Genomic DNA, 12,665 nt, shown 5'->3' with positions numbered 1-12,665 from the left:
TGACAGAAGCAGTCGGCCCACCAGCCATGCCCTCTAGATCCAGATGCCTTCACGACTCTAATAATACTTTTGTTAACTTGAAGGACGCATTAGACCATGCCAGCTTCTGCCTCTGGAAAATTGAAGTTCTCTTTTCCATCTCAGATGTTTTTCCTTGGGAGTAGTGACCTTGTGCCATAGTGACCAGGGAGTGATCCAGTTTGTGGATCAACGCGTATTTTCTTGGCTGGCACCTGGAAAAGGGTAATCATTATAACAATCATTGCATCACAGCTAATGTCTGTCAAGTCATTGTGAAGTGTTAGACGCCGTGCAAGTTCTTTACATGCGGCATCTTGTTGAATGTGTACCAATCCTTGGGGGTGGTGCTATTATTTTCCCCATTTAGATTTGAGGAAATTCCAGTTAAAAAATGGTTTGTTAGAGATTTTTTGGCTAGACTGAATTTGGGGGCAGAGAATGGGACTCTTCAGGAGGCTTAACCTGGGTAAATTCTGACTAACCATGTGTCTCTGGAGGACAGTGTGACAGTGGTTAAACTGTCATACCCCACAATGACAAGCTCAGTTCCTGTAATTCTCCTAAGAAAGCTCCTGGCAAATCTTGCAAAAGTTCATTCATTCTTCCACTTATTCAGCAAATGGTAATCGTGTGCCTGCCATTTAGAAGGGGTGGAACCAGGTACTTGGGGTCAAATACGAAGCCACAAGCCATGATCCATGCCTTTGAGGACTTCACAGTCTAGGGAGGAGGCAAGTCACATGCAAAAAGCAAAACTAAGAAAAATGGAGTAAAAAAATAATTAACATGCACTGATTTTTGACTCCATACCATGCGTGTGCTTTAGAAACTTTATCTCATTTTATCTTGAGCACAGGTTAGGAGGTGGGTGCAATTATTATCCTCATTTTGCTAACACACTTGAGAGAACATAAGGACTCTGTCCAAGGTCATGCGGCCAATGTGTGGTGAAGCCTGCAGCAGAGTCCCTGCTCTTAACCTTATGCTGCTTCCATCGTTTAAATTGTAATAGTTTAAAATTGAATCACAGAGAATAGAAGTGTGAGACATACAGTAAGGTAATATTAACTAATATCCATAGAAGTAAAGAAGAAGAGGGAAAATGTAATGAGTCAATGGAGAATGAGACAGGAGGCAAAGGGGGCTGAGGAAGAAGAGGAAGGAAAGGAAATGCTACAGAGGGAGGAGGAGACCCGGGGAGTGCAGCACCCAGTGTCAAGGGGATAGAGACTTGGAGGGACTGGGATGGCACTGCGGTATGATTCATGGAGATCAGAAGTGAGAAAATGCCTGGGCTTTGGCTCTTAGGAAGTTATTATGGACATTCTGGGAAAGCTTTGGGAAGAGAATAGAAACACAAGCCAGATTGCATGGGGGTAAGTTCTCAGTAGCCACGTGTGTCTAAGTTGCTAATTCTAATAACAGAGGGGACCATCAGGCAACACAAAGGTGGTAAGTAGGCCAGGTGTGAGAAGTCATAAGGAGTGGAAGTGTCTGTGGCCGACTGGATGAAAGTCAGTATTGACTGGTCTTCTGATTTTCCAAAGGTAGCTAGAAAATCAGAATTTTTTTGCATGACATCTCCTGATCTCTAAATGTCAGTTCAATTAAAAAACAAGACAAAACAAAACACAAAACAGCATTGAGGGCCAACTGTAATACATCTGTGGGCTGTATTTGGCCTACCAGCTGTGAGCTTTTGTAATCTACTTTCCCAAAGTTTAGATGTGAAATGAAGAAACATCTCAAAAATAAGCATGGTTTAGGATTGTATGGGAGGGGTGTGTGTGTTTGTGTGTGTGTGTGTGTGTGTGTGTGTGTGTGTATGTGTGTCAACGGCTGCTTGTTTTTGTTTTCTTGGGTTTGGTAAATAAAAATTCACTAAGAAGGAGGATTAAGTAGAGAGAGAGAGAGAGACCCAAAATATCAAAGATAGATGTCTGGAAAATTAAAGTGCCCATGAAAGTGGGAAGAATGAGATCAAGAGGCCAATTATTAGAAACATGAGAAGATGGACTAATTTCCCACATATCATTCATTGACTTGCTATAGTCATCACTTTGCCATACTTGTGAATTATCTGTATTATTATTTGCTCAATAGTTTTCTTTAAATCACCTCTTATTTTATATGTAAAAATAGAAAAATGAAAGTAGAGATGAAAAACAGAAATGAAAAATGAAGCCATATATCATTATTTGTACTGTCATACTGTATTTTTCCAAATATGCATTTTAAAAACATACAGAACTACTTGACGTTTTGTCAAAAGTTTATCTCCATTCCACTTAACATAATCTTGTATATCGCTCGTAAAACATATAGCATGTCTTGGGAAAGATGGAATGCTTAGTTAGAGTTCTTTAGGTCATTCAAAGCAAAAATTTTTCCGTGTTAGAATAACTGTATACAGCCTCGGGTTTTTTATTCAGGCAGGTCAACTTCAATGGCCTGATCTGAATAAAATGGATCAAGGCAGGCACCCCTTTGTCTGACAATTTTTAAGTGATGCTATTTGAATATCAAGAAGTTTGGAGCTTGACTGCAGAGCCTTCCAAATTAATCTAGCCTCAGGAAAAAAAAAATACCGTCAAGTAACAGTTTTGTCAGTGGCCCTGCTTACACTTTTCATATAAAACAAAGGTTGGCAGATTATAGATGAAAGGTCAGTTCAGAAAAAATTATATATAAAATTGTATATATAAAATTACACATATATATGTAATATATATATATGTCAGACAATCTCCTAACATAGATAACAGAGGGTGGAAGTTGGAAACTAGTTGGATTCTCAGGAAGACATGAGTTTGTTGGCAGTGTGTAAATATCATCACTGTGTCTGCGGCTCTCCATTTTGGTGGCTCCTTCTTTATGCTGAGTCTCCAAAATTTGATTTAAAAGACACCGAAGAGGCCTGTCTTCCTGAAGAAGATTTACTTTGCAGTAGTTTCACTTTCTTTAAAAAAAAAATGCTCAAAGGGGGAAAATATACTTCCTTTGCCTTGTTTCTCAGTCTCACCCATGCCGTTCCTGAACCAAAACTCAAAAATGGAAAAAGCGAGAAGCCAAGCCCTCTTGTAAGAGCAGTGGCGCATAAAGAAAGGCTTACAGTGAGTCCATCATCATGAATGATTAAAACGGAAATAGGCAGCTATAGCGTGACTTGTACAAATAGAGTTGCTGGAAGACTCATGCAGGTCCGACCTGCCTTGAAACGGATTATTGTCAAGAAAAATGTTTCAGCCCATTCTGGCTTTGGGGGCACAGGTCTGGGGGTGCAGTATCAGGCCAAAGGGGGTCACAGAGCCATGACGTTAGAGTCATGGGGCATCTCACAAATTTCCAGTGTGCACCGTGTCGGGGATTTATGGCCTGTTAATACATCTCTCAACTGTGTTTTAAGTGCAGGGAATTGTGCAAAATATCATCATTCTGTCCAAGTAGCTTGCAACATACGTCACACTCCTTATTGCCTTATGCTAGTGCACATTATAAACTTACAAAAACATACATTTGAGAGAGGCTTCCTATTTTCTGTGAGCTCTTCAGCACAGCCTTACACACAACTGAAGTCAAAGGCATGTCACACAGCGTTGTGCACTAATACTCAAGGATATCCATTGACACTTGGCCTCGATGTTTGCAGTTTCCGCTTTCTGCCGTGTTATTTTCTGACTGCTTTCATCTCTCTCTTAAGCCTCCCTATTAAACCATGTGCTATATATGCAGTTTCATTACTGATAGAAACCTAAAAATTGAAAGCTAAAGAAAATAGCATTACAAAGCATATTCTGGTGATCTTAAAAATTATTTCAGGGGCACCTGGGTGGCTCAGTTGGTTAAGCGTCTGACTCTTGATTTTGGCTCAGGTCATGATCTCAGAGTTGTGAGATCGAGCCCCGCATTGGGCTTCATGCTGAGCATGGAGCCTGCCCAAGATTCTCTATCCCTCTCCCTCTGCGCCTTTCCCCCACCCCCACTGACGTGTGCTTTCTCTAAAATTAAAAAAAAAAAAACAATATTAGCAAATATGTTTGCAGTGTGCTGCTGAGATTGAGGACTTCACAGCAGTCTCTGCATTCTGCATTGCTGAAGTCCAAGTACCTATGGCAATACTTGCCCCCCAAAATATAATTTTCCTCCCCACTAAGCTTCATTAATTAAATCATTGACTCTGGCTTGCTGGTAAGGACCAATTCCTACAACAAGTGTATCCAATTTCCTGCTAGTGGTAACTTTCATTCTTCCTGGAATAGCAGGAAACATTAATTTTGCATTGGACCCAGGAGTCTCAGGAAGCTGGAATTATAGGCACCGTTGCCCCACCCTTTTCTCCCCTAAAATAAAATGAAATAAAATAAAATGAGCAGCAGCTCTGCAGTGAGGCTTGAGGGATGGGTAATGACAAAGAAGAGAAAAGGGCATTAATTTCAGGATGGGGACAGCTGCCCGGCACTATCTCCCTTTGGATTTTGGTTCTTATAGCATCACGGTGAGTTATTAATATGTATGATCCGTACTTTATTCAAACATTATAAATCTATGCAGAAGTCTGGTGTTTGGGTTTTCCTTTATAGCTTTCATTCTTCTTCCCAGAATTATCTCATTTTGATCGGGAAACTTTTGCATAAAAAGCACACACCGAGAACTCACATTTCCATAACATAAATATTAAAAGGGGGTTAAGCTTTACAGTTTCTTCTCCCATCCCAATGGGAGGAAAGTTAGCCTTCTAATCAGGGCGCTATTATTAACGTTCTTTTTATTCACAAGCCACAAGGTAAATTTTAGCTTACAGTATGAAATTGTACTCTGTAGTTCCTTTCATTTACGTACATTGTGGAATGCTTGGCTATGCCGTGTCTTTTTTTTTTATAATCCTATTTTTTTATTATATGATGTTAGTCACCATACAGTACATCCCTGGTTTTTGATGTAAAGTTCGATGATTCATTAGTTGCGTATAACACCCAGTGCACCATGCAATACGTGCCCTCCTTACTACCCACCACCAGCCTATCCCATTCCCCCGCCCCCTCCCCTCTGAAGCCCGCAGTTTGTTTCTCAGAGTCCATAGTCTCTGCCCTGTCTTTTGTATGATAGACTACAAATACGCTTTTGAAGGATATACTGCAAATCAAGCGGACACTTGGATTGTTGAGAACTGTTGGTTGGCTTATGTTTTGAGGGCCAACCCAGGTCCAGACCTTTTTTTAAGGATCGTGATTAAAGTGCTTTTTGCTGGATAATGATAAAGTACAGTTCATCGCAGTGTAGAATGTATGGCACACGGAAGAGCCACATGGAGCTAGAAAGCCGAATGTCTTCTTAGCAGCTTCCTTTCTCCTGTTTATTGTCATTTTTTGTTAACATAAAGGCGTAGTCATAAATTTTGGTTCCCATGGAAATATAAAGGAATGCGTGAGCTATTTCATTTGGGTATACTGTCTGCTAATCACACAGTCTCGGCTGTTGTACTTTGTGATGGGAAATGAACGTGCTAATTGGTACTTTTTTTTCTTATTTCAGGAAACCTGCCATATGAATATAAAATAGTGATTGCTGGGAATCATGAACTGACATTTGATAAGGAATTCATGGCAGACCTTGTTAAACAGGACTACTACCGTTTCCCCTCTGTGTCCAAATTGAAACCAGAGGACTTTGACAACGTTCAGTCCCTCCTGACAAACAGTATTTACTTACAAGACTCGGAGGTAACAGTGAAGGGATTCAGGATATACGGAGCACCTTGGTAAGTGCTCATTGGAACAATCGTCCCCTTCGTGTTTTAAGCTCAGTACTAAGAAATCGTGGTGCAGACTTGGGTGCGTTCAATAAAAAGGATAAGGGTGGAAAGAAAGCTTACTGCTGCATTTCGAACACAGCCCAGATTCTGGAACTGCTGGAAAGAACGATGCTTGTTGTTTTCACTGTGGGGCAGATTTCCTTAGGCAAGATCAATGAAGTAGGGCTTTGGTAGATGTGCATATGTTTATGTGGCTGGGGTGCGTGTGTGTCTGTGGGACACAGAAGGATTTGGGGGAAGGTCACCGTGTTACCCTTCATGCAGATTCAGCTACTCTGAACATTCCGTCAGCCTTAGGTAATTCATTTCCCTCTCATTTTACACTGGAAGCGCTCATAAAATATCTTGCTTAGATTAGGATTTCTCAAATCTTGCTATGCATCGGAATCACCTGACCAACTCTGAAGAAACAGAGATTTTTGAAGCCATGCCCCCAGAGACTCTTGATTCTCCTTCCTGAGGTAGAGCCCAGCAATTTGTATTTTTAAAGCTCCTCAGACGAGACTGATGTACAGCCAGTTTGAAAGCTACAGGCTGAGACTCAGTGCTGAGAATTCTAGCACCGAGCTCTAGAAAACCTGAAATAGGTGTATATTCTTTGGGACCAGACAGGAAGCATTTGATCTTGTCTCTATCATTTGCCAGTTGTGTGCTTTTGAACAAGTTAATTCACAGAGGATGAGACTCAGTGTCTGCATCTCTAAAACAGTGGAGGTAATACCTACTTTAGAGGATTATTATGAAGATTAAATTAGGTGACGTTTGTAATGGATGGAAGAGTGCCTGGTGGTTTGCTTAGGGTAACGATGATCATTTTCTGGCCTTGGTTCTACCCCTACGCATTTATGTGAACTTGAGCAAGGCATTTAGCCTCCAAACCAGTTTCTTCATCTTTAAAATGGGAGTTTTAGACTAGAAGATCAATATCAGAGGAGCCTCGGATTTTTATTTATTTATTTATCTACTGTCTGAGAGCTCTTTGTGTATCTAGAGCAGAACAACTAACCTTTACTCACCCAACCTGGAGAAGTATCCCAGCCCGGTGCTGGGATTTCCCGATAAGGCTGGAAGAGGACAAACAGGGTGAATTCAGATTGGCCATCCCACTCGACAGTTTGGTTTGTTCTCTGTAGAATAGAAAGTTGAGACATTTCTCAACAGTTGCTATCCAGAAGGACTGATGGGTGAATACAGGAAGTGGATTTCATTTTTAGATCAATCCGACAATGATTATGAACTCTTACTTGAGTACCTCCTATATGCTACGCATCGTTCTAAGTCTTTTTATTTTTTATCTCATTTTCCTCAAAATACCTTTAAGAAATGGACGCTATTGTGATTCTGATTTGGCAGGTGACAAAACTCAGGCACAGAAAGGTTAAGTAACTGCTCAGGGATCGCCCAGACTCTGAGTGGCAGCATCCTGATTTTGAGTCTGACTGTGGGGTGCGCGGTACGACCGAGATGGTGGTGGTAGTGGTGTGGTAATTGGGGGTTATATTCTGCGGTGGTGATGTCCAGTTTTACTAATGTACATCAGTGAATGTTTTTTATATGCAAGAAAGTGGTAAAGGGCAAGAGAACAGACAATAGAAATTGATCCTATCAAAGTGTAAGTTTGATCCTATCAAACCGGTCTCAGGGTAATGTTGGATGTAGCTGTTAGGATTTCTGAGCCAAGGGCCATAGAGAGAGCTTTTCCATCCTCACAGCTCCCTCCTTAATGACTATGCAATAGTTGAGGAATGACCTCGGATTGGCAGAGAAGCTCTATGTGGAGTTAAGATCATTTTTTTCATACCTGACGATGATTTTTGAAAGATTTTCAGAGGCACGGAACATGGAAGGCCGTTCCCGAACAAGCCAGGCTTTCAGAGATTTCCGGATGGATGGTTGCTGAAATAATGATAGCAAACAAACTTCCTCCATTATCTGAGCAGATTCAAATCTGTATAGGATAAGGTTTAGCTATACCAGTTGACGGCTGTGATGAATGAAGGAGTGATTTTGGATCCAGAGGCAGATCTTGCATCATCTCAAGAAATAAAAAATAAATAAATAAAATAAAAATTTAAAAAAAATTTTTAAAAACCCACAAAACGCATAGTAATTCAAATATGTGATGTGATGGGGTGTAATCTGTTTCTGATGGAGGAAATATGTGATGTGATGATGGGGTGTAAAGACTTCAGACAATGTTTATATCTGAGCTGAATTGATGTCATTCAGAAATTGTTTATTTTCATAGGGCGGTTTAATCAAGAAGGTAGGCAGGATGAGTCTTCTGAAATGTTATCCTAAACTTGTCTTTCCACATACCTTGTTGGGATTTCCAGAAAGTTTAAACTATTTCCTGCCTAGCACTTCTTTACAATAAGGGAGATCTTTAAATGGAATTTGTGTCACCCATAGGAATTGCTATACTTTGTCTTTTGACTAAGAATACAGAGGTTGATGAAAGCAAATTTCAGTTTCAATATATATTTTGAAAGTATCAGTAATTTGGATCTCACTGTGAAGATATTTTGTTAAAATTAATAAAATAAGATGAAAACAGAGAAGAAGGCAAACCATAAGGGACATGTAACTCTAGGAAGCAAACAGAGGGTTGCTGGCAGGGAGGGCGGTAGGGGGTTGGGGGAACTGGGTGATGGGCATTAAGGAGGGGACTTAATGGAATGAGCACTGAGTGTTATATGCAATTGATGAATCACTAAATTCTAGCCCTGAAACTAATAATACAGTATATGTTAACTAAATTGAATGTAAATTTAAAAAATTTAAAAGGATTAATATTCCCAGGACTGCTGATAATCTGAACATCGATTTGGGAATGCCTGTGCTAGCCTTTCTGTGCAGAGAGCACAGATTTTCCTACCTGTACCGTTTATGCAGCCCTGGCATCTTGGGCGATTTCTGAACATCTCCCTGTCTCTGTTTTCTCATCTTTAAAGTGGGAGATAGCAACATTCCCTCTTTCATGTGGTTGCTATGAGGATAAATGAGTTAATGCATCCGCAGCACCCCAGAGACTTTTCTGGCATAGAGTAGGCATCTATAAGTGTGAGCTATTACTGATATAGGGGGGTTATTCTTTCAGATCTACTTTATACCTTTGTCCATCTTCATATGACGACTGTTGACAGTAGGAGTCAGATGGGGTACATTCTAGCTTCGGTTCAGCCTCTGTTCTTCGTATGACATGAGGCAAATCACTGAACTTCTATTTTTGTAAAATAGGGCCAACGAGGTCTGCCCTGGTATCTCTTATCCACCACTCACTTATATGGTCACCAAAGCTAAAATTTTCAAAGAGTATCCATATTTGCAGGCATGCTTGATTATTTTAATATCTTGTACACTTTGTAACCACTTTCACTTAAGAATTTGACTAGAAGCAAAGTTTGGGGGGATTTATACCAGGGCTATCACTTTTCTCCCTTCAGAAGTTAGGTTTTTCCATCCCTGAGATTCACCCATAGGTGAATGCCTGCTTAGTAACCCCTTAGTTATTCCAGCCCCAAAATAATGTGAACTGGTTTAAGTTTGATTCCCGGGCTTTTCCAGTGGGTTTTGATATTACTAGTGGTCTTAACTTCAAAACAGAAATCAAAATAAGATCCATGATACGAAGGATTTCCGTCCTGTCATGGGTTTCTCAGAGGTGATTGCCATCCCACCAGGAAGATAGTTGAAACTCCCGTATTTTAAAAAATGTGAATCCTGATTTGCTTTCAGTATAGAAAAGGAATATGAGTCCGTATTCACTTCACTGTTTTAACTTGTAGCACAGCTGAAAGCTTCCTAAAGATGAGGAGGAATTAAAGCAATGTCTCGAATTTACAATTTAGCTGAAATCTGTAAGTGGAGAATAACTTACACCACTTAAAGGATCTGTGTGTGTTTGCAATAGGACTGCACTGTGGTACTTCTTAGATTCCCCAGGAAGAGGTCTGGGGAAATTCAGTGGCCTATGTACACTGAAGAAGATGTTAAGAGGGCTGCCTTGTCCCAGAAGAAAGGTGCTCTCTTGGAAGCAGGGCAAGAGCTGACCAGATCCAGGCAGCACCCCGCCTCAGGAGCCTCATGGCAGGTTCTGTGGTTTCTGTCTATATTCCTTCACCATTTGTTCTTCCAAGTGTCTTGAAGAAAGGAATCAAGCCTAATGTATTAGCATCTTTGGGAGTAACACTTCAGCTTTTCTTAACTTCTCCTATTATGTTTTTCTCTCCCTCTTTGGGGGAGAAAGAGAGGGTCTTGTGTTGCCAGGCAGGTAGGTCTGCCTAGAACTTGGGCCCCACAACAGGAAAGCTTGTGGATTTCTCCTATCCCTCATGTTGATTTTCCACCACCACCTTGGTTCCTGATTTCCTGTTTATGATCATTCTGAGTTCTGTCCTTTCCAAAGGCCGAGTCTGGCTTGAAGGAGGAGACAAAATTTTGATTTACTTGTCTGGCCAGGGTAGGGGGGAAGGTAGAATTTTTGAAATCATCTTTGTGTTTTTGGTTACTGGATCTATAACCAGCATCTTAGTACAAGCAGGCTTCAGGAAGCTCACTCACCATTTAAAAATCGACCAGCTCCTTTGTTTTTTGTTTCTCGTTTGTTTGTTTCAGTTGCTCTTTTGATACTAAGATGCTGTGTCGAAAAAAATCCAGGTACTAAGTGATCAGGAGCCAAGCTGCAAAAAGTAAAAAGTCCATCGTGCTCCGACCTGAGCAGAGCAGTCGTATTGTTCCCTGGTGGCTGCACCTTGTTCCCCTCTTGAACAGAAATGCAGGACTGGTCTCCCATGGCTTTTAATGAATATGAGCGGGGCTTTCCTATGTCCAGGAATTTGATCTCTGTGCTGACCAAGAGGTCAGGAACAAAGAACACAGTTTTTCATGTTAGAGTAGACCCAGGTGTAATTTGTCAGATTTAGTAACTGTGGAGGAAGTGCCTTAACTTCTGCGGCAGGAAAATTAGATGGGGCCTAGACAGTGCAATTCTAAAATGGCTGCAGGAATAAGAGAAAGCCCATTGAGTTGCATCTGCAAAGGAAACGTGAGCAGGATGGTGTTTTCCCCTCCTCCCTGCCCCTCATTGCGGATCCACAAACATATTGAGTTCATTCATTCATTCATTCATTTGGATAGAATTTTCTCAGCATTTTTAAAAGTGGGAGTTAAGTGTTGATGCCTCTCTCTGCAACATTTGTAATTGTGTTTGCACAGAAATAGCTACAAGGTTGCTCACGTTTCTTTTTCTGATCAGTGCAATAGTACTTTATGTTTACCCTGTCAGAAAAGCTTCAGATGTTTTTATTTCCAATTATAAGTTTTGTAATGCATCATGTATTTTGCTGACAGTCTTCAAGTTCTTGAAATAGTGAACAAATTAACAGCAGATAGTAAGAGGATTAGGAAACCAATGGGCAACTCCTATGATAGAATTCAAATGTGGGGATGGGTGGAATGGGCTCATTTATTTTATTTTCACAGTCATACTTTGTCATTAAATTGCCCCCCCCCCAAAAAAAAGGAAAGAAAGAAAGAAGAAGAAGAAAAGAAAGAAACCTCTCCATGTTCAGCAGGAAGTGCTTTCATGCTAAAGAACAGGACCGTACAAATAGTATTGGTCCCTTACCAGCGTCTCAGGGATTTCAGCTTTTATTCAGGAGGGTTCAGAAAGGTATTGGCACAGAAAAAGGTCTGTGTGTGTGTTAAACAAATATGCACTCTGCTTTTACATGATTCTGTTTAAAGGCCCAGGCTAACATTTCATTTTTCTTGGCACGGGGCCCATAGACGCTCCCATATGAAACCTATGGGTGTTCTGCCCTGCACTAGAGTTTCAGGCTCTGTTTACATTTTTGCCTATTCCAGAATGCAGCTGACTGTTCTTAAAGCCACATGGGATCAGATTCACTTCTGGTTTAACAACTGCCCTGTTTATTTGAAAAAGGAGAAAGCAAAACCGATCACTTTGCTTTCTACCTCCCATTTCTAGCCAGTCGTATCAGTACGTACCAATTCCAAAGAGCCTGTGCTGTTGGATCCCACCCGTACCTTTTGGTCCTGCTCCATCCAGACCCTTAAAGCCTGTCTTGATCCCAGGGGTGGCTGTGTAAAAGAATGTGGAAATGTTTGCGTGCATTCACATACACTGAATATCAGCTATTGGCATAAATTAAATTTTTGCCTGCACATTCTAAGAGAGATGACCTCAACTAGCAAACGACAATCATAAGCTTGCATTTGGATGATGACTTCACTCAGAGAATTGTCACATATATTCTGTCAGTTGGGTTTCACAACAATTCTAAATAATTAAAATTTAAGTTAAAAAATGATTCGAAGTGATTGAAATAAGCAGAGTATATATTAATAACAATAATTAATTAAAGCCAGCATTTTCGAGTGTCTGCATGTCAGGTGATGCTCAGTATTGCCTCCTGTTGACAGAGGAGGCCAAGATAGTTTTTGACAGAGATGGTGACTTGTCCAAAGGGATTGGGGAAAAATAGGACTAGAATCCAGCCTTCCTGTGCTGAGCTCCTTAGACTAAACTGGGATATCCTAGTAACCAGATGTCCTTCTGCTTCTTGACCTGAGGCAATTCAGGAAGGGGCCACTTGGAAGACTTAGCTCTTTCCATCTAGTTGCAGAAAGGGCACACAGAAATCCAGGCTAATCCTCTTCAGGAGCTCTCTGGATTCTGGGTAAGGGGCTCCTAGGGAGAAAATAGGGATATTGAGGGAACAGATGAAGGAATGATACAATATCTGTTTTCCTGTCGAGCTGCAGAGCCTAGGGTTTCATGAGACATGGATCACCTCCTTCTGGTCCT

General features: G+C 40.9%; 1 protein-coding gene across 8 annotated transcripts in view; it reads left to right on the top strand.

Annotated features, from left to right (window-relative positions):
- Window positions 1-12,665, top strand: part of MPPED2 (metallophosphoesterase domain containing 2) — a 176,362-nt gene that overhangs the window by 79,925 nt on the left and 83,772 nt on the right. For all 8 annotated transcript variants that reach the window (XR_004621336.1, XR_004621334.1, XR_004621335.1 and 5 more), the window contains exon 4: window positions 5,554-5,779. Coding sequence is in view for 5 of the 8 variants with exons in the window: in XM_019804759.2 (XP_019660318.1) it covers window positions 5,554-5,779 (226 nt within the window). In the remaining 3 variants the exon portion in view is untranslated. The remainder of the gene's footprint in view (window positions 1-5,553; window positions 5,780-12,665) is intronic.

The sequence above is a fragment of the Ailuropoda melanoleuca genome, chromosome 16 (genome assembly GCF_002007445.2).
Source record: "Ailuropoda melanoleuca isolate Jingjing chromosome 16, ASM200744v2, whole genome shotgun sequence".
Taxonomy (NCBI): Eukaryota; Metazoa; Chordata; class Mammalia; order Carnivora; family Ursidae; genus Ailuropoda; species Ailuropoda melanoleuca.
The sequence above is the reverse complement of the archived record's forward strand: the minus strand, read 5'-3'. Positions and strand labels throughout refer to the sequence as shown.